Source organism: Thunnus albacares, chromosome 21, assembly GCF_914725855.1.
Source record: "Thunnus albacares chromosome 21, fThuAlb1.1, whole genome shotgun sequence".
Taxonomy (NCBI): Eukaryota; Metazoa; Chordata; class Actinopteri; order Scombriformes; family Scombridae; genus Thunnus; species Thunnus albacares.
In genome coordinates, this window is record NC_058126.1 from 19071248 (window position 1) to 19094223 (window position 22976).

At 40.6% G+C, this 22976-nt stretch overlaps 1 protein-coding gene and 1 long non-coding RNA gene across 3 annotated transcripts in view; both read left to right on the top strand.

Annotated features, from left to right (window-relative positions):
- The window catches only part of LOC122973033, a 32137-nt gene extending 26263 nt beyond the window's left edge, over nt 1–5874 (top strand). The window contains exon 3 of the long non-coding RNA XR_006399888.1: nt 4507–5874. This is a non-coding gene — a long non-coding RNA (uncharacterized LOC122973033). The remainder of the gene's footprint in view (nt 1–4506) is intronic.
- A 3390-nt stretch (nt 5875–9264) lies between these two features.
- The window catches only part of LOC122972422 (matrix metalloproteinase-16-like), an 86044-nt gene continuing 72332 nt past the window's right edge, over nt 9265–22976 (top strand). Inside the window, exon 1 of one of the 2 annotated variants that reach the window (XM_044339519.1) lies at nt 9265–9799. In XM_044339519.1, coding sequence (XP_044195454.1) covers nt 9674–9799 — 126 coding nt within the window. In that variant the 5' untranslated portion in view covers nt 9265–9673. The remainder of the gene's footprint in view (nt 9800–22976) is intronic. The other variant, XM_044339520.1, reaches the window with a different exon arrangement.

Here is a 22976-nt window from a genome sequence, read left to right on the forward strand (position 1 = left end):
TTTTATTAGTGCAAAGTGACAGTGCATAAACACAGAGGTAGAGACAGGACAAAACTCAACAAAATGTTCTTGGTATAACAAGAAACTTAACATTTTATTTTCATGGTGGCAGCAATACGCTGACATATCATTGCAATTTATTTTACTGCACTTATTTTTCCCTACACAAAAAGTGAGTCAAATTTCTGTTTGACTTTAACATTTCTCCTGGTGTAATACTGCAATTTATCAGCATGTGGAGCAGATGGAGTTGGGAATCTGAACTGATGCAAGCTGTCAGTATAAGTGGGCATTGTTGTTAAAACTGACTTCAGTTCCTGTACATTTTTTTCCCTCCCTTAGCTAAACTGACAGAAACTTGTTGTCTGAGTCACACTACAAGAACCTGGCCAGTCTGGGACAATGAGTCAGACACACGTTAAAAATCATACACAACTACGACTGGCCTGGAGCCTGGTCTGCAGTCTGGAGGGTCTAGGTGTTCACTCTTTCAGACAACAGGCCAATCTGTGCCGACAGTTGGGTAACTCCAGTCACACTTAGAATAAGAGTAAAACCCATCTAGTGTAACATTGAATTAATTCATATGCTAACGGCGACAGGTCTAGGTTAACCCACTTCTGCAGTGCAGTCTGCCATAAAATGTTCCTGTGTGAAATGGTTTTTTGCCCAGAGCCAAGAACCAATTTAGTGCTTGGAGAAGACCGGTGTGAGAACCGCTTCTGGGAGCTATAATCAATCATAATTTCTCAAAATAGGGTGGTAAGTGCATTGCTCATCTTTCTGCTGTGGCATTCCCCTCACTGCTGAACGTGCATCATTCAGCTTTTTATTCAGCAGTATGTTGAGGTGGATGACAGGCAGCGAACGGCAGCTGTAATGCTGGAGGTGGTTGATCCATCAGTGAGAGTATTCCTACCTTAACATCAGCTGTATAAAACATATTGGACAAAATCTAAAATGTTCATTAAAGGTCTCTTATAGGTCACATTCAACTCCTTATTTCTTTATTTCTAACACGCACACACAGACATTTGAGGGAGATGGTGCTGATATCATTAGACCCTGACTGGTAAATTATAGATCAGTTGGCAAACAGCACTCTCTCGCTGTGCTAGAGCATTCTGTGCTTTTTCACCACAACATTTCAAAAAAAAAAGACACAAACTATGAATAATGTATTGGTGGCAGTAATTTATACTCGTCATATTTCTTTTCTCTGTGCAAAACACATGGGATGTTGCTGCTTCCAATATTATTGGATCATTTGGTGTTGTATACACAGTATTTATCAATATGTCAGATGGGGAAAGTGATTAAAAGCCATATATTGTGACTCTTTTTTTGCAATTTGTACCATATGACTAATCGATACATTGAATCATATACTGAAACAAACTGAAGGCTACAGCAAAAATACCCAGAAAAGATGCACTGCCTCAGCAAAAACTACATATATTTTTTATATCTTCTTATAAAGTGCAGGAGATGGGAAGTGGCCATTGCCTTCTTTAGTGTTGCACTTCTCTTCCAAGTTTCTCCCACTGAAGTTATTAACAGCTCTGTTATGGCATCAGTCTACCTTATTCCCACAAGCACAAGTCTAAAAAAAAAAAAAACAGAAACTGTTGGCCACACTGAGCCAGAGAGCGAGTTTGCCAACAACGCCAATCGACCTACTTCCAATTTTGCGGCGCAGATCAGTTTCATGATTTTGGGCAATGGGTGGCTGCTTGGTACACATGTACAGGAAGGGTGGAAACATTTTTGGTGCAGAGCAGAGATTTTGGGTTTCAGAGCTGCTGAAACCACAACCAATCACAAGGGAAAATCTCAAAGCCATATGTGTGTGTGTGTGTGTGTAGTGAATTAGTTTCCGTTGCTCTGACTTTGAAGCTTACAGTTTTTAGTCTTATCAGATCTATGGGGAGGTACTGCACAAGTCTTTCACATTGCAGTGGCCATCTAGAAGGTACAGAGGTGCTGTGCATTAGCTGATACTATCAATATATGTTAATAGCAATTAGGCAGATAGGTGTTGATGCAAATTTACTAGTTCAGAGGTACAGTAGACAGTACATTGATTGGCAGCGCTAATTCAGTTTGTCAGTCTAAAGAGCAGATACATTTTAGTCTTTACACATGAACAGTAGGTCAAGTGTGGGCAAGTTTTACTGAGTTTATCTTCCAAATCCAATCCAAATTATTATCAGGCTTCCATCAAATTTTTCTGCATGATATACACCCAATGCCAATGTTCACTGCTAATACGGGAAGTAGTGAGTATATGTGTACAGTAGAGTATATGAAGTAAAGTCTCATCATGGAATAACAATTAAAGCCATAACCATTCTTTCCCATTCTTTCTTACCCAAGCAGTTCTTTCCAAAATCTTGAAAAACACCATGACTTTTCAACTTGTTATTCACATCACTGTGGCCGTTCTGATTATGGGTCATGCTTATGAGATTAGGTCATGATTAGGAGAAAAAGGAGTCTGGAAAGAAACGGGCAGTGCCTTTTGTCCTTTTGCTGCCTTTATGCTTGTACTTAATTTTTTTTTTGTACAATTTCTACAACTTCCAGAGAGAGGGATGTACAATGTGCATTAAGATATATAACACCTGACACACAGGGGAAGGGACCACACTTAAACACACCAAGCTAACTCCTCCCATCCCCCCTGATGATGCCTCCCACAAATACTGACAGTGCCTACTCCATGCTTGGCTTTTCATAGCCCTTCTCCACACCCACCCTTTCTGTCTCTTTTCCTCTCCCTCTTTATCTTACTGTGTCTCCATGCAGGTTCCCTCTTCAGGTTTTTTGCTTTCATCAGCGAAGAGACCGCCAAGAGTCTAAAGCCAACAAATCCACCCTGAGCATCCTCAACCAGTATACTGCCAAATCAAATGACCACCCCCCCTCCCCCCTTTCTGAGAAGCATCAACTCATTCATTCATCTATTTCCATTCTCAGTAAACTAATTCAAGCGACATGAAGTTGTGGTTCTTCAGTAGTGAAGTGGCTGTCTACTCAAGAGGGTGAAGCACATGCACACATCTGACATATTCTTCTCTCCACACAGATAACAAGGACTCTATTGCTTCTGCAAAGTGAATCTAGATTCTTGCTGGTGTGAGCTGGTGTGAAGCTGACTGCACGACTAAGCTTATTATGTATATATCCAGTCTGTTCTCAGCGATGGCAACGTGTGGGCTGTAATCGGGTTATTTTTATACTGAGCCGACCCATTTCTGCTGTTTGTCTGTATGTCTGTGTGTCCAAAGATTAAACAAGCCAGTGCCTACCTCCGTTTGTGCCACATGGCAGGGACTGCGGTGTCATGGCTGGGTTAATGAAGACCAGCGCTCTGCCTTGTGTCAAAACTTCCTAGAAGGAGGTGCAATCACATCAGCTGTGATCAGAGCCAGAGACCCAGATGTGTTGATTTCCTGTGTCATTTGCTCCTGAGAGCTGAGCCAAGACACTGATTCAATATGGCAAAACCAGGTTTTTACATCAGTGCACATGCAGCGCCATATTCTGTTCGGTTGAATGACTTCATGTAAGTATGCATGTATGAAAACTGCAGTAGGACCATTATAAAAATCCAAAGTTACATTCAGGTAGCCTTGAATAAGTTGTTTGAAATGTGAAAGGATGCAGGGTGAAAAACTAGGCCAAAACTTTCCATCCTCTATTTAACTGAATGACCAAATAGGCAAAATTCTATTAATCCACCAAAAAAAGGAAAGATGAAAGGGCTAATGGAACAAGTGACGTTGAATATTAGAGCTGTTACTATAACTTGACATGAAAGGAAACCAAGCAACATCTAACAATGTCTTTATTTATCTATGTATGACATAAACAAAGCACTTTAAGAGTTTTTTTTTTTTAGATGAAATTTAAAATAGTGGCACAAAACAGACAAAAAGTAATGCTGCCAGTCGCAAACAATTTGAGGTTTGGTAGAATTATCATGTGAGTGAAAGCAACCCTGTGAGGGTGAAAAACACCCTGAAATGATTTTGGGTTCAGACCCAAGTCAAATGGTCCAACTGTGAAAAGGCTCTTGTTTGAATAGAGCAGTTATTTCTTACTGGAGTGGTGTTTCCTTTTAGTTGGCTTCAGCTGGCCGTATGATAACACAGCAATCAATCCGAAACCTTGTTGAGAGGGCGGCTTCTCGCTGTGCTTCCAAACCGACCCTGGAGCTTCCTCTGAAAGTGAGAACGTGATCTGATCATGATCCCACCCGACCTCGGAGTTAAAGATGATGTCTGGTTAAAGACAAGGTTTACTTCCAAACTCTTGTGCCAAATATCTTACCAATGAATGACTCATCCCAAGGGAAAAAAGTACTATAGGCTCAAAAATATCTTAAATGATCCAAAAATTTTGGAAGAACTTTACATTTAAATTACCAACCAGCGGCCCACTGCAGATCGCCGCCCTCTCTTCATCTTCCTCTCTTACTTTTTTCTTTATTCCTCTGTGCAGAGAGACAGGGAGACAGACGGGAGGCTTTGGATTAATGCTGCCAGGAGATCCAGGAGGTCTGACTGGGAGCAGATGCAGCAGTTATGAGACAGAGTCATGTTTGGAAAGGGAGGCTTTGAGGATCCTGGCAAAGCTCTACGCTGGTGGGAGGACCAGTTGGAAAGGGCCAGAACCTTTCAAAAAGGGTATTCAGGATTATCGAGTGAGAGAGGAAATCATTAAGGAGAGGAGAGGAAGAGACGGTGAGTGTGAGAGAATTAAGGAAGGAGAGAGGAAGTTGAGATGAGAAAATGATTCAGCCAGCCAACAAACTTCTAAATGAGCACAAAGACAGGAAGGCAAACTTTCACGCTCAGAAAGTTATTGTCAAGTGTTTTCACAGTTAGGTGTAATGATATTAATGAAATCCTAGAGGGAAACAATGTCTGTGTCACAACTTTTAGGTCCCTGTTTATGCAGTTTATTCAGCAACAAACATTGATCCAAATATAATGTATCATCTTCAAGTCAATGGAGCACACAGATGTTTTCTGAGATAGATTAAGGGATGCGAGAGAAGACAAAAACTCATCCATGTGCCCTTAATAGATTGCTTTCTTTGTAGCTCTGTGCTCATAAAAGGGCCTCTAAGCAATACCATTGTGAGATACACGTGCATGTGGTGGGTTGAAAACAAACCAGAAGCTTATGGAGAGCTTAACATGAGAAGTTTTGTTCCTTCATTACACAAATCACAAAATAATTTGGTGAAAAATGTTCAATATCTCAAGGGATAAACCTCGCTTTTTGCTTAGAGTGCACAATTAGCCAGTAGCATGAAGTGATCTGGTCAGAGGCCTGGGTTTTAATAAGGTAATGGATAGTTTTGCATGGATATTTGGGAGGAAATAACACTTGTATTAGGGCAAGACTGCTCACACTGTTACTGTGTCATTATGGCAGTTAAATGAATATTTAATGAATGAATCAGTCTGACAGCTGATAGAAGTGGCAGACTGATGGCTTTGGATGGAGGATGCATCATGTTGTCAAGCTCATAATTTTTCATAGAAAAAAAACATCTCTAACTAGCATGTGGAGTCTCTTTTCATGATCCTGTGTGGCTGATGAATAATACTTATTAAATTCTGTATAGACATTGTTTCTTTTGAATGAAGCTTTGCCTCATTGCCTGCATACACTGTCGTCATCTAATTTGAAGATTTGCATTAATGTTACCCATCTAGCACATATCCATAGTCTGGTATATTTGATGGTAAACAGCAGGATTTTCATGCATGCTGACTAATATGGACCTCAGTTGTTGTCCAGTAACTATTAAAAAGATGGCAATGAGCCATGCCGTTGCACTGGATGACATGTTCCTTCGCCAAGTTCCTTGAGAAATGAACAATGCGGTACAAAGTTCAATTCATTGTTGGTTTGGTTCTGCACATGAGGTTTGTTTGTTGACAGTAAGAAAAATATATAATATCAATAACAATATCCTGTGGTATGAGGACAATAACATTAACTAAGTAAGGCAATGAGCACTTGTCACAACAACAGTACAATATATACACTTTCATACAATTGCCTTCTTTTTCCTTCTCCAGCTATATGAGTGAGTATGAGTTTGTCATTTGCTCCATCTGATAAAGGTCCCATACTTTTTGGATCCATGTATTGTATGTGGGAGGGTCTGGTTTCAGTCATCTTATGGTTACACACTTCAAGGCTGCTGTAACTAATATATTTAAAAGGTATTTCTTGGCCCTCCCGTTCAGGCCTTTAGGTATTACTCCCAATAGTGCCACTGTGGGATTTTGTGGAATGTCCTGTTGGAAAACCTCTTTGAGGGCATCAAATATCTCCCTCCAGAATACACTTAGCTTAGGATATATCCAGAATATATGGGTGTGATTGGCACTGTGTGTTCCACAGTTCCTCTAACATGAGCTGGGATGTGTTGGGCATATCTTGGCTATTATTTCTGAAGAATCTAGTGATTATTTTCCATTTGAATTCCCTCCACGTGTTTAAATTTGTAACTAGAACCACCTCAGTGCACACCTCCTTCCAAGTGTCCTGTGATATGACCTTGTTCGTTTCCGCTTCCCGTCTCTGCTTTATCTGTAGGGAATTATGTAGATTCATAGATAAAAATATATGATATAATTCACTAATTATTTTCTTATCTCCATTTCCCATTTGTATTCATTGTTGTTGTTCATTTTTCAACTGTTCAAGTGTCTTAAGATTGTCACCACTGAATAACTGGTGCAGATAAACTGGTCTATGATCTGACCATTTTCTAAAGCTGATATCTAAATTGTTAGCTGTAAAGTTCTTTGTAAATTCAATGCTTATTAATGATGCGATTAGCCTTGGTAGCCCAAAAGCTGGCTGTATTTTATTCCAGATTTTAACAGTGATCTTAGTCCAGTCTGCCAGTTCTATTATAGGTGCATCTAGAAAAGGTTGGATTTGCAGGGGCTAGCATGTGCCATTCTCAATGCCCACTATCAAAGGCTTCATTTGTGCAGCCCAGAAATAATATTTTAAGTTTGGAAGTTTAAGGCCTCCATCTGGGTGTAAAGTTTAACTCTAGGTTGCTTTTTTTGCCATATAGAACTTGTCACTATAACATAAGTAAGTTATCTGCATGGGACTCCCCGGGTGACTTTATTGTCTATATTCTCATCACTTATGGGGTAAATCAACCAGCTGTGTCTAAACAGGGGCTCAGCTGTGCAAAGGTAAATCAGCTCTTTATGAGTCTGCAGTCCGCCTTCATAGTGTGAACTAATAGCCATGTGGGTCAGCAGACTTCAGAGCACAACACATCCCTTTATCCTATCGACCCGTGATGAACTGTGTCACATGATGTCAATCTCCGAGTATCAGACAGCGTTTGTCATTTACTGTGTGTAGAAGTGTGATGTACATTGAATTCCTGTGTATAAACTGTATTTATAATAGTCCCATTTTGACTTATAGTGAGCATGATGAGGTTAGTTTTAAACTATCCTGGTGTGACAGTGTGTCCTACACAAACTCTTGGGTCACACAGGGGTCAAACAGATAATTGTGCTGAAAAATTGGATTGCTGATGTTTCTCAAAACTTTAAATGGAGTTTCCCATTGAGTGTGATGGGTGAGAATTCCTTAGAGGAGGGTGGTGGTGTGTGTGTGTGCAAATTGAAACCTCATCAATGGGCTAATGGTGTGGCTCACCTAACTTGGCTGTGGCACACACATACACACACACACACACACACACACATGCACTTGTTTCTCATCCCTTGCTGTTAGTCTAAGTGGAAAATCATTGATCTGGCTCATTAGATGTGACCCTTCTCTATTATCCAAGGAGATTAGAGAATGGCTTTAGATACTGCTTTGTTTATGTATTACGAGGGAGCCACAAGTCAACATATCTCTTTTGCCAGGTGACAGCACATATTTTTTAATCTTAATATATGCTACATAAACTTATAACAATATGCTTTATATTGAGTGTGACAAAGATGGGACCTTGATGAAAGCCTTGCCGGTAAAAGCAGACTCTTTAAACCTTGAAAACATCAGTCACTTTAGAGTATGACAGGCCTGACGGGCATCATCATCATCACCCACTGTACTGGAAGACGTGCTGTGACACAAAAGACTCTTCTGGGTAGGATTAGTCACCTACAGTATATCACGCTGAGGGTTATGGTTGTGTTTGAATTGAACACTGAGCCTTTTATCGCCCTCTAGTGGACTTGAAGGATCTACAAAATAAATACAGTAAATGACACCATACAGACAGACAGAAATACAATAGAACATGCTGTCTTGTGCTGGTAGATAGAAAATATGCAAACATAAAACACCTTTTTTCACCTTTTTTTCTTTAAAGTGTTCTCATACAACTTTCTATGCAACTCACTGAAACATTTATGTCAGGAAAAAATATAGGTATAATTAATTAAGGCTGTATAAAAGCAAAGCCTCAACTGCATTTTGTCCTGATATACACTCACTGGCCACTTCATTATGATAATTCTACTTTATGTTTATTATTCAGGTCGTAGTGGGTAGTGAGTGCATTATATTTAATGGTGTTCCTAATATTTTGTCCACTCCATTAACATACATGAGGGGGGTAAAATATTAGGAACATTTTTCAATATAATGCACTCCAGGACACCACCACCACCACCCACTACGACCTCTGTAATACACATAAAGTAGAATTATCACCTTTCTGAAAATGTCACAAAAGCTGAAATATATAAGCTTCGTAAATGTATAATTTATGGTAGAGCTGTTGTATTGGATTGTATTAGATTGCACAGGTGTAACTAATAAAGTGGCCAGTGAGTGTAGGTCATTAACTATACATTTCTTACATGTTTTCTCTCCACTTTTCTTCTATATTTTAGTTCTTCATAAATGAAAGCAAAGTAATAAAAAAAAAGCTCAGTATTTTCCTGTATCACGATTTCTCTAAACCGGTGATGTAAAAATGTGCTTGAAAAGTGGAATAAAGAGACTTTTTGTGCGTATTTAGGAAGTTATGGGCAAAAGTTGTACCCTGATAAACGGACACTGGTGTTGGGTGACAGAGATGAAATATTGGACAGTGTTTGTTTACATGAACAAGTAGGCTATAGGCTAATGTACTGCCTGTAAAAAAAACAGCGACCTGTAAGATTAACAGAACCATCTCAAACACAGAGTGACTGTTTTGATTTTATAGGAGGATGTGGATGAGGAGCGGGATGGGGGCGCGCCTGCTAGTGCGCACATGCGCATTCGGTGGGAAACACGATTGAAAACGGGCAGCTATGCCGCGCGGTGCGGAAAACGGGCTGGACGCGTCCGCTTGGAACAACGGCCGGTGTACTGGAGGACTCACCCGGGGACAGCGGGACCGGGAGGCTGCTGACAGGCGTTAACAGCGACTCTATCCCCGGGGGGAATAACCTCCAGCTGGAACCGAGAGCGCTCGACGAATCCGCTCCTTCTCCCCTTCTCTCCTCTCCTCTCCTCTCTGCTTTCGGCACCGCAAGAGAGACACCGAGGCTTCAGCAATGTTGCTGCTAAACGTCTAGGATTTATTCCCGGTGTCCGTTTGTTTTTGTATCGACTGTAAATAAAACTGAGCAGAGACAAGAAGCGACAACAAGCGGGGTTCACTATGGTTTTACCGGCGCTCCGCAGTAGGAGATGTCTTAATAGCAGCTGTATGGGGACGTTATGTTTGCAGTTGTTGCTGTGGATTTTATGTGCCGTGAACGGAGAGGAGCAGCCGTTCAGTGTGGAGGTAAGAAGCGGGACTCTTATTTGTTGACATCATGAGATTTCATTATAGGAGCAAGAGTCACGCTTTTCCCTCCTCACAGTTTGAAATATTTCTTCTTTTTTTTTCTTTTTTTTTGGTCTGGTTTCACAAGCAGCCTGTCTGAGGCACATTGTAGCCCGGGTTCATTCTGTGTTGGGGCTTCAACAACAATCAGGCTCTTTGTGAGATGTCCAGCTGGGCTGTCCCATCCTATCCCCTTCTCCACTTTCTTATTTTTCTTTTTAAGGAAAAAAAACACCCACATAATCTGGACGGGAAGTGAATTCAATGATTGTATTCTTGTTTTTTTTGCCTTTATGTGCTTGTTTATGTTGTTCTCAAAGTGAGAAGTCTCACCAAGCAAAGAGAGGAGAGCCTTATTTTCAGTGTAGGAATTGTCTTTAAAGACAGTAAAGAAAGGCTGCAAGACTGACTGTTGCAGTTTTGAATCCACTCTGACCATGTTGTCTCTCCACATAAACACATCATATTCATGCAATTCAATCCTGAGTCAACAGCAAAAATCTTCCCAAAGAAGTCAGTAGGGCAGATATTCAGAGTGGATCCAATGCCAGATGTTTGAGTTTCCAGGAGTCCGTGACTTGAAATTTTTCAAACAGGACATGAGAACCTCCGCTTTAGAAGCACTTGTGTCATGAAATCAAAAGCAGCACATACTCTAAGGCTAATTTCTGTTTAAAAAAAAAAAAAAAAAAGGCAGATTTTAAGGGGCTACAGGCAGCGATTTGGGCAGCTAGATGAGATTTAAACAGAGCAAAAAACCTTTCTTTTCAAACTGAGCTTTTAACCTGATCTGCAGCTTTAATAGATTGTTAAAAGCCTTCAGGCTACAAGTGTTACACCAATAAACTTAAACACACAGTCAGCTTTATATTAAAAAAAAAAAAAAATCAATATTTATTCTTTTTGTCTTTTTTTCCTCCTGCTTTTCGAGACTTGCATACTACTGATCCTGCAGATCCAACACAAGCTCGCCTCCTTTTTTGAGTGAAATTTGGGTACATTTTGATCTGTCTATTTGACATCCTCCTTTATTTAGCCAGAGTTGAATGCATAAGCCTATCATAAAGTGTTACAGCGCGCCCCGCTAAACCCCCCTCGCTGTCTCTCACACTTGGCTGCACACACACAGACACCACACAGGAACATCCTGGCATGTCTACTGACAGTCATTCAAGTCCTACATCCACATATCCACATGATTTGCAAGCTTGGCATGCCGCACCGTTCCCTTTGGAGAAAGGCAGGCAGCAGATTCAGTCCAGATGCTACAGGTTATTCGGTTAAAATGTCCAAGCTCACATGACAGAAAGAGGAAGACGGTTAGAGAGATGTAAAGAGGGCTGTTCTTTTCACTCAGCAGATGTATCTTAATGTACACTGGACTGAGTAAGTTGACCGTTTTCTCTTAAAATGACTAAAAAAGCTTTTTTTTCTTGGCCAAACAGATGTCATAACCCATTCTTCACAGTAATATCTAGCCTTGTTCTCTGTTGCAAGATGGAATTAACTATATAAATAAAACCAAGTATTGATTATGGCTGGAATCAACATCATCATCATCATATTTTAGTATTTATTTCAAGTTCCCAAGTCGCCTCAACATTTCCTTCTCCCACATCTTCCGCCTCCATTTGCATGTTGTCATCCTCCCTCGGCTCTTTCCTCTCTAATTTCTTTCTCACGCTTTGCTTTTCTTTGTGAATATTGTCATGATCCTGCCCGTTTTATGCGAGCTACTTGTAATTTAGTGATCTCGGAATTGTTATTCTTATGTAATTCGGTCTGTGGCAACCGAGTGCTTTGACTTTTTTAATGTCTGAAACGTGCCCTTGTAGCTCTATGGGCGAAACCACAGGAGACATGAGACCTTTTAATTTGAAAAGATGTATTTTCGGTTTATTGTTGTCGCAGACAGAATGTTTTTCAGCTTCCTGATGAGACAGCATGAGTTGTGGCGTTGTAAAGCCTCCGTGTATTGACGTTTACGTTGTAACGCGAGCCGTTTACGGTGCCTAATTAAACCATCATCATTGGTCAAGGTATCTCAGAAGTGAGGGTCTGCTGGAAAGCCTGTGACTGACATTTCCCCCCAATGCTCATGAGCAAACTTTAAAGATCCTCTCCAGACATGTTTGAGGACATATAAAAACACTCATCTTGGAGTAATAAATCGTGCCTGACATGTTTTTCCACCAAAAATGTTAAATTACCATGTTAAGAATCCTTAAAACGTCTCCTTCTACCTCTTTAAAAACCCTCAATATATGAATATTCAAATATTGTTCATTTCAAACGTTTAACTGTTGGACACAAGTTGTCTTCTACTTCACAGAGAAGTGCATTCTCAGTTTATGTGCATCGGAGATGTCAAGTTTCCACATCACACTTGTGTAAGTTGTATACTGGTCCACGATTGGCTCCTAACTAGTTGTGATGTCACAAATCATGCTCGTAGGTTTGCACCTTTAAACTGGGGTTTAAGGTGAGAACAGAGGAACTTTTCCTCCCTCAGCAGATGAATGTGTAAACAAACTCTGCACGTACACAGACTCCTTCTGCACAGTGACGCTCAAACATCCAGCTGAAGGAACAAGAAGGAAAAAACACATTTTCGAGTGGAGGGGAACTTTAAAGGTTTGAACAATGAGTTGTCTTTTTAAAGCAGTGGTTCCAGTGCAACTAAAAAAGCCAGACTGGCCAACTTTCAAGTGTGGATGTCAAGTAGGACGTCTCCGGAGGAAAGATTGCACATTCAGTGAGCAAAGAGTTATAAAATTTGATGCAACAGAATGCAAAAAAGATACTTTATTTGACCCAGAGGGGCAGTTAAGTGGGGCTAAGTCACAGCCTAACACGTGTCTTACAGTATGTATTTGTCCCAGTTCAGAAGCTTCGTCCAGAATGATGCTGCATTTGGACAAAACTAACAGCTACTAGAAGGATGATTGACGTCTGTGTGTGCTGTTTTGTTGCTGGTTAGAGAAAGTCTGCTCTCAGTGTGGAGATTGCAGGAGCCACTTACTGGACTTGTTATGACTATGTGTCCACAGGTTATGGAGGGTAATAATGAAGAGTACGATGAGTATTTTTCTCTAAATAACAGGTGTGCTTTGATGTGGGAGGTCATCCAGAACCTGGCCTGTAATTGCTGGCCAGACTGCGGTCTTTTAGAGAACTTTACCCTCCTGGATGGCAGCTTTAGTGCCGACTTCCTGGATTTGGCTTCATGGCAGAAATGACTGTATCACCACTGTTCCCCAACAACGTTTCTCCTTTTCTTTTCTTTATTTTTTTTTTTTTCTCTCTTTGGATTGCAATTTTACAGAAAGTACAGCCTGCAGCTGAGAGATAAAACAGTAATTAATACCAACTTGTAAGACCTCACTTCAACACTATGCATCTGCCAGTCTGTGCTCACTCCTGAAATATTTCTGAAAGCTTTTCAGCTTTTGTTTACCTGACTGTCTTCCCTGAAGAAGTAATTTTCTCTGCAAATGCGACAATGTCCTTAACAACGGCACAGCCACGAGTTAATTTCATTTATCTCCTCGTGAGTTTTATTTTCCGTTTCAATCCATATTGATTATGTGTGAAAAACCGATGACTTTGTGTGTGAGCCGGTGAATTCATTATGAATGTTTTTTTCTCTGTGAGGCCAGATACTGTAGGTGGGCTATGCAAGCAGTGGAGCTAACTTGAGTTATTTTTATCATTAGTTCTTATATAACACAGAGTAATTAAGAGAGAGATAATGGATTTTTAATCTCTTTTTCTTGTCTGTGTACGACGGTGTCAGTTAGGATGAAATTTCGCTTAATCTTGCATAAGAGTTTTCTCACAAACACGCAGGCATCTGGAGTAGTGTTCAGCTACTGTATGTGTTCCTCTCATACAGGCCCTGTTCACACCTGGCATTAACATGCGTCTTAGGTGATCTGATCACAAGTGGGCGGCTCTTAAGTACATCAGTTCACACCTGGCTTAGAATATGTCTCCACATGCGTCTTGAGTGACTGCTTGTGATCGGATCTCAATTCCTCGCTCTATATGCGAATAAACATGTAAATTATTTCTGTTTGCAAAGACCAAATGAGGTGCAGAGGAGAGCAAAACTCAGTAGTGAGACTCAGGGAGAGACTCAGTAGTCACACATTTCTGGTCCACTTTAAAGGTCAGTCCACTTTAATTGAGCCTGGTCAGGTTAGGCTAACCCGTTGTTGCTAACTTTGAGGCTAACCCACTTCACTTTAATCAGTAGGTGGGAAGCAAGACATGGGAACTTGGCTTGTGCTTTGAGGAGTTGTGGCATTTATTCACTGACAAACAGCTTAAACTGTACACACATTGCACAGCTACATTCACAGCTATACTGCTAACTTCATCCTCTCCGCTCCAGTCATCAGATTCTTGTCGTTTCTCACTTTAATATGACGCCACTGGCATGCAAGTGAGTACATACTTCCACTTACATAGAGGACAGGTCACTTGAGTAGGCGGTCCTTCAATGTGGTCCAGGACACATTCGGTCTACACTACTGAAAGAACGTGGTCATATGCCGTCCAGACCATCTCCGAATGTGGTCTGGGTAATCGGATCTCAGTGTGTCCTCAATGTGTCTTGGGTACATTCACACCTGTACTTAGAGCTGTCCATTTGTGATCGGATCATCCAAGGCACATTTAAATGGCAGGTGTGAACAGGGCCTCTGTTTAAAGTGGTAGCTGAAGATACAACATCACATTTAACAGTGATGAAGGCCAAATGCTTTGCTGGTTTTGCATCGGATTGAAGCTGCTCCAGAATTAACGGTTGAAGCTTTGAATGCAGGCATCATGTGAATGATATGTACATTTCAAGAATTCTCTAACATGTCAGTGAAACAGGAAAATATTCACTCGACATGCCTGTGTGTTTCCAACTGTGTCAGTTAGATAAAATCCTCATTGTATCCCTCACATGTCTGTGCTCTGTAGTCTTACCTTCTTTTCTCTCCGTTGGGATTTGAGATATTTTGACTCATGGATGATTTTTTTTTTCTTCTTTTCTTCACTACAGTAGCTTTTTCCAAGAAACACGACAACAACAATGTGGAAGAGCCAAAGCTTTATGAGCATTTCTTTGCTTCGGTCACACTCAGTATTTCTCAGCGAGGCATCAGGTGCAGCGCTTCCCTCTGAGTCACATTAAGTGTTTGAATCATGCCGCTGTGCTCACCGGAGACAAAGCGAAGTTGCTTAGTCAGAGATAATCTGCTGCACAACAAAGAGAGAGCAAAGTTGCTCCGGTGTACTCCCATCTGTTAACACATCCTGTCTCAGATGGATGAATGAATTAATAAAAGCTGGTTTGGCTCCACTCTGCTGGCTGTCAGTTGTAATTATTAACTCCACCATGGATTTGATCTTTTCCCTCTGTCTGTCTGTCTGTTTGTCTGTCAGCGTGGTGACTCAGATATTTATGAGCAGATTTCCATGAAATGTGGTCGACAAATATAAAATCATGAAACAACTGATTAGACTTTGTTCAGGATCCAGAAACCATGTGCTCAGACTACTCAATTAGTGATTATTTTCATTATCGATGAGTCTTTTGATTATGAATTAATCAGTCAGAAAATGGTGGTAAATGTTGACCACTGTTTCCTAAAGACCCCTCACAGGTCTTGTTTTGTTCCAACCAAACAATAATTGAAAGATATTCAGTTTACTATCATGAAGGATTAAAGAAACCGGGAAATATTCACATGTAAGAAGCGGGAAGCCAAGAATCTTTGCATTTTTTTTTTTCTTGGAAAAAATGACTCAGAACGATCGACTAATCGTTGCAGCTCTAATTTCTTGTGGTGAAGAGACTTCCTAAAAAAAAAAAAAAAAAAAAAACGCAAACCAAACCAACGTAAAACCACAACTTGTTTTTTTTCTCTACGGTTTGGTTTTTGTACAGATTAAACAATATAGATACAATGTGAGGACATTTGTGAGCTTTAGACGTGTCGGTAGGTGGAAATTTTTGTTCTACATGTGTGAATAGTTTAGTCTCATCAGTATCTGGGTGTAGATTTCAGCCATCGCATACCGCTGTAACTACTGTAGCCGTTTTCAACACTCCGCGAACCCCGAGCACGGTCTCGTCCAATGCAAACTACTTAGCGCTGTTGTCACCATGTGGGGAATGGTAGAGCTTCATTCCCATCACCGATCGTGTTACCAGTTGGCATGCTCGACCTCTGAGTGGCATCTGAATAATGGAAAGCAACTGGTGTGAATGTGTGCGCTAGTGTCTGTTTCTATGTGTTGTGGCTTCTCCTACTTTCATGGATTTTTGTTCTCACTGCTCAGTGTTTGTGCATGTGTTCATCTGTAGCCACGCCGTGTAATTGACCCAGCATGCAGTGTGTTTGTGTGTGTGTGTGGTTGTCTGTCTTCCCAGTCATATTTGCACGGAGGCCAGTGGCTTCCATCTCCCTCCCTGCCCTCAGATCTGCTGCGGTCCTGACGGTCACCAGACCAAAGAAAAGAAGTGGTAGATTTTTGTTATTCAGAGAGTCATTGCTGGACTAAATTTAGGCTTTAATATAACTGCATAACAATCCAAAACTGTGTTACAATAATCTGAAAGATCTTATTTGCTATTTTTGGTGATAAGAGCTCAGTGGCATATTGTTTTAGGCGCTGCATTTCCCAGAAATCACTTGGCAGTCAAACAGTGTACATGGTACTTTTGGTGTGTTTTTCCTTGAATTTTCTGTTAATGAAGTTTGATGTTCTTTTTCTTTCCTCTGCCACGGTGGTTATCAGCAATGGTACTTAACTACTCTACACAGTTGTACAAAATAGCCCTTAAATTGAAAATGCATCACTTTTGCAATGGAGGGTTGTTTTTTTTTTTTTTGCCTCCCAGAAATAAATGTTCAGAGCAGCAAATGTAAAAAACCTTTTATCAACTGACTGCTATTTAAATTGCCTTTCTGTTACCCCAGTCATTGATTTACATGAAAATATAGTCAGTTATTATTTATTTTCTTCTTGAAAATTCAAACTACAGACGACACACACAATAACAGCTTTTTAAACGATCTATATGATTATCACCCTTATCTTTAACAAATTAGATGTTAAATAGTTGCTGTTGTTTCCATGCAGCCTTATTTTCCTCCCACATACACTTTTTATGTATGAGCTTACCTTGTATGCCTGTGTGTGTGTATATGAGTGTATTTATATTTGTGTGCTTCGCCCTCATTTCTCACTGCGCCGTCATATGTATTGCAAGTACACAAACACACACACTCGCGCAGCTCTCTTGACGTCATTTGGCTTCGATAACAGAGCAGATTTCTGAGCCACTGGGGTGTCTGTGTCAGTCTGTTCATCCAATCCTACAGAAATACACAACACCCGCACTGACCTAAATGATTCATAATCACATAGACATACACACACACACACACATACAGACACCTGATTTCCCTCAGCAGCCGCTTGTTATTGTCGTGTTTTGTTCTAAATCTTTCTCTCTCTCTGTGTGTCAACAGACAATCTTTCTCTCTCGGAGCTGCTTCTTCTTTGGTCACAGCTTACTGAGCTGTTAAATCTTTAATGTGACTGACAACTGCAACATTAGATGATGCCATCGGGGCATCGCATGTAAGGCTGTCAATTAAGCTGTTGACAGAAATGCTTGTGTGTGTGTGTGTGTATGCAAAGGGATGTGTGCAGTTTCACATTTTTACACAACACAGTTTTGTGAGTTGCACTCGGTGTCTGTTTGCAATAATGTAATCGCATACCAGCATGTTTGAATATGTGATTACTGTTCATTCCAAAATGAACACAAGTGGGTACCTGAATATCAATCAGCCTTGTGGAGGTTTTTTTTTTTTCTTCTTGTATGATTGAGAGCATACTGCAGAGGGAGTTTATAAAACATCAGTTGATGTCATAATCTAGTCTATTTTTTTCCCATTTTCCAACATCGTTAGTTGTCAAAATGCTTCGGAAAACCCCAAAAGACTATCCACTCAAAAAGGCATCGCTCTGATCAGTATGTATGATCAGACTGTGACATTTTTGGGTGACATTTTTGTGACATTTTGTCCTAATGGGGGCCACTGAGATGGTGAACATCGTATGCATAAAGCATTTTTTTTTTTGAGTATATATGTGTAGGCACCAGGGGCTAAATATATAGCCTCAGCCTCTGCAGTAATCACACTGCATCAGGTCGCGAGGTGCAGAGGTTAGTTTTGGTATAAGTTAAAAGTTCTGTTGACTCTCCTGAATCTTATGCAAATGGAAAATACAGTATGAATTCAACTACAGCGGTTCAAATTATGTGTGTGGGTTTGTGGTTACTGGTGTGGGCAGGAAGGCTGCGGTTGCCTTGACGACCCTGGCACACTCGCCAGTGGTTCCGCGTGTCCCGATGAATTATTCAGGGTGGTCAGAGGCGGGCAGGCTTTCCCAGGAGGCCGTGATCATGTTTCGGCGAGTCACCTGTACCGAGTGCTCCGGTCAGTCGCTCGCAGCTGCCCGGCTGACTCCCTGGATGTGTCGACGCAATATCTCTCTTCTGCCAAATACTCAGAAATGTAGAAAGCATCTTTTTTAAATTGTCAGACCAGTGGTTAGTGGCTTCTTTGAATAAAGGTGCAGTGAAGCAAGTTTTCTCTTAAGTTGTCTGTTTTGAGCGTCTGTCTATCCATGAAAATTGGATGTTCTTACTAGTCATAAAAATACAATAAATCTTTTCTTTAACAATCTCCATAAATATCAAAGCTGGAATGATTCTGACGTCTGATTTCTTCTTCAATTGCTTTCTTAAGTTTGTAATAATTGGTAGACCTGTTATTTGTGGTGTAAAAAAAAAAAAAGGACTTGGGGCAAAGTTCTTTAGTGATTAATATCCTAGCAGGGAGCTAATTGTTTTCACTCAGCATCCCTGGGTGTAAATTGTTCACAGGGTAGATGAATAGAATGAAAACCAGAGGACTCACAGTACTTACAGGTACCGGACCACAGCAGGGGAATTTGTTGAGGAACTTATTGTCCTTTTTTACAGCTTTTGCAGGCAGTTTTTGGCAGAAACTCATCCCGCTGACACTTCACACGTCAAACAAAATAACACACCTGTCACTCTGTGTTTGTGGAAGGGTACGGAGTGCCATATGGCTCACAATCTGACCAACGTATCTGCTATATAATAATGTGAAACATTATCTTGGAGGTTAAGTTACTGCTAACAGATGGATCTTCTGAATTATGAAAGAAAGTTTATATAGGTGTATCTGAACTGTTAGAAATATGCAGGAACGTTATGTGAACTCAGGGTGAGTAATACTGTTAAATATACAAGGCACCGTTTATCTCCTCTGTCCTGTCCTGCCTATAAACCTTCTCTGAGTAGCTCAGGCTTGTAAACACACTCCACTTTCTGGCTCGAGCAATCATTGGCAGTCTGTGGCAAACCTGCACTGATCACAAGCATGATTTAAACGTTTGGTCTAAACAGTCTAAGCCTAATTGCCTCTAATATTGTAAGCCCCGGGGTGAGTGAGTGGTTTTTTTTTTTTAATTCTTTTTCTTATGAGACCCAGTTTATTGTAGCATTTCCCAAAAAAAGTCTGATTCCAGCGCATTAAAGCCGCAGTTACCTTTTAAACACACCAGACTAAGAGCTCATTTCTCCCCCCGATATTACTTTTTCATGCTATATATGGTTTCTCATTAAATTTTCAGCCATTTTTAAAGTCACTTTAATGTCAAAAGTACACCGTCACCTTCTGACTAAAGCTCAGCTGTCATGTCCACAACTCACCGTAAAACCGTTAATGCACATGTGATCCGCTGCACAAGTGGCTCGCTGCCCCTGTAACCTGAGGGACCCAGCTCCTATCAGCTGATCAGTCACAACCGTCAACATCCGCTACACGCTGTCTGCGCGTTGCTATGCCGACCAGGCTTCCCGAGGCACGCCTCATCCATAATAGAGCGTTTCCACCGCCTTAAGCCTTAGGTTGGCCTTTTGATGGCACCCATCAGCTAATTAGCTCGCCTTCTGCTCGTCAGGTAGCGGGCCAAGCTGGCTGGTTAAGAGGTGGTTCGAGGACATGAACGCCCCGGGTTCACCTCAGTTCAGTGCCTGTGTGAGGCATCTGGATGAGGACAGGGCTTCTGAATCACTCCAGAACTCTGCCCTTTCTTTTACTGGGTAACTTGCTTGTTATTTTCCTGACGTGTGGAGTGTTTTGGTACCACAGGCTGAGCTGCTTAAGATGACAATATTTTCTGGTTTTAGTCTTGCTCTTAGAGACAATTCTTTAAGTCTTATATTTGGGTATTAAACTCTTTCGGCTCAGATTTTTCAACTCTAAGTAAGATATAGTTGTAAATGCAGCAAAATGACCTTTAAGATTAGCTACTGTATGAGCTGTTTTTCTCATAGTGTGACAAAGGTGAAAAGGAAAAGCACTCTCTGTGAAAGTATAGAGAAGCGAGGTGAGGCCGGGCTCTTCTTGCATCAGAAGTAAGAGAGAATTCTACTTCAAAGTGGAGTGAAATCAAGTGTGGAGAGCCCAAAAATAGGCACTGATGCATTTCAGACATTTTAGCCTTCATCGGGGCATGCTGGTGGACTCCTTATCTTTCCATTTCAAGAGTGCGATGATTTCTGGAGAGGTTTAACCTCATTATTAGCTCTCTACTCTTTCAGGAAGTGCTCATTGCGTTTTTAACAACCTAATGATCACATTGCACATTATGTTTGTTTTATGACGTGTTCACACTTGGCTGGTTTGATTCAGTTGAAGCCTGGTGTGGGTTAGGGTCCGGGGGCTGGGGGCTGAATGCGTGAATGGATCAAAGAAACATGCCAAAAATGATTTCTGGTTCATTAAACAAGAAACATTTTTATCTGATATCATAACAAATACATGTTTTTCTTTTCATGTTGCTATTAGACATGAAATCTATCTCCTTTTGTTTCTAGCAGAGCTTTTTGTTATTTATAACAGCTGAAGTCCACTTGCACTCTCATTGGCACTCTACATTTTGGGAAGTGCACTAATACATTTTCTTGCTGAGAGTTCAATGACAAGATTGATACCACTCAAATACAGTGTATATATATACACTGCAAATATGAAGCTACAGCCAGTAGACCGTTAGCTTAGCATAGCATAAAGACAGATAATGAGGAAGAGCAAGCACTTAACCCCCCTTAAAACCATAACATATCATCATTACACTTTGTTTTTTTTGCACAGATTACACAAGATAAAGTGAGTTTTAAAGGTGCTGGTCACTGGATTTCCAGCTTTATCTTATGCTAAGCTAAGCTAACCAGCTGCTGACTGAAGCTTCATATTTAACGGACAGATAAGACGGCAGTATCAATCTTGTATAACTCTCAGCAAGAAAGTAAGTGTTTTTCCCAAAGTATCAAACTATTCCTTGATGCTCATATCCAGTTATTTCTTTTTTTAGCTCTGTGTTGATGATGCAGGTTGAGAAATCCCCGTCAGCCTCTGTGACTTGGTGATTTCAATTTTCAGTTTGGTTTGGTGTGTCAACTCTAAATGGGCAAGAATGAAAATTCACCAATGTATAATCTTCCCTCTTTGATCCAGGGAACTGAACTACAGATGTGAACATGCCCATAATATCTCTTCATTAACAATTCATGAAGCTTTTCTCCCCCCTGTTATGATCTGATACTTTGGCCAAGATAATTATTTTGCCTTAGTGATGTTTTTAGTTCCCCAGACAGTTTCCCTGAGCTCTGTTTACAGTAGTGTTGCTGTGGGCTCTAGTGAGCCACTTATAATGCAGCACTACATGAGCTATGGTTACCATTCTGTGTCATTATTATTACACCAACATGAAGTCCAAATTGCAGCTATATCGAGCAGCACCGACTATACTTACAAGCTCCCTCGTTATCCATTTTCGGAGAGAGGATGCCGAGGAATGTCTGTCTTATTGAATAAGGAGGCTGTCGTGCAGGAGCCTCCTGCTCTCAAGAATCCTTACATCGGCAGAACACCGGGAACCATAGATCACGAAGAGAGTGAATCAATGAAAAAGAGAACAGGGCAGCAGAGAGGGAGAATAACGAAAGAAAACAGAAAGAGATAACCAGAGAGAGAGAGTGAAAGGTAGGGTCCTGATTCAGCAAAACACATCTTTACGATCTACTCTCCATAGGATTATAAGAAGAAGGGTCACTATCCTGGAAGTAGTGAAGCACTGGGAGAATGTCTTACTAGTCACCGGAGTTAAAATGAATGGAGTAATGTTCTGAAAGTCAGAATAATGCTGAATTTACCCAAACATTCAGTTTGCCACTGTCTCCAACTTTAGGCTTTAATAAAAATCTGTTGTTTTGTTTGTTTTGAGAATATTAGTGACTGTCTATTAGCATGTATTCTACTACTTTTGAGAACTTGTACAACGACATGGACGCTTCATCTCTTATAATTCCAGGCCCATGTGTTTTTTTTCCTTCCCAAAAGAAGTCACAGAATACTAATAACGTGTGGGCCGAGATAATCTATAAACTTTGGCACGATGATGGAATTAGAGATCAAAGACTTGGATTCAATCTTTGAAAGTTTATGCAGTATTAATATATGTAAGCCTTGAGCTTGTGCCTCTCTGAATCTTGTATTGGAGCGTGTGCAACTTTTGTGTCTGTTTGACCATGGAAGTTTTAGGTTTTTCTGTGTGACTGATGAACAAAGGAAGGACACAAGTGTCCAAGAAAAGTTACAGCTTTTGGAAAATAATGAAATGAGTTGAGTGGCCTGAACAGAGTTGCTGAGATACGGAGTATTTGACTGGATGAGAATAAAAACAAACACAACTTATCCGAAGTTACGGTTTAGCAAAAATGGGGCTTTGTCAAGTCTGAGAAAACAACTCTGATGATGTCATTGTGATGTCATTAGGGTTATCTCAGCTTGGGCTTGGAGACGACAAATGTGTAACAAAGTCTGCTTACAAACTGATGTGTGGAGTTTGAAAGATGTGGACACTTAACAAATGGGAAAGGTATTAAAAAAATGGAATTGGTTGCATCATGGGAAATGCAGGAAAGAGTATTTTGGAGCTTGACCCATAACAGGGAGTAAAATTC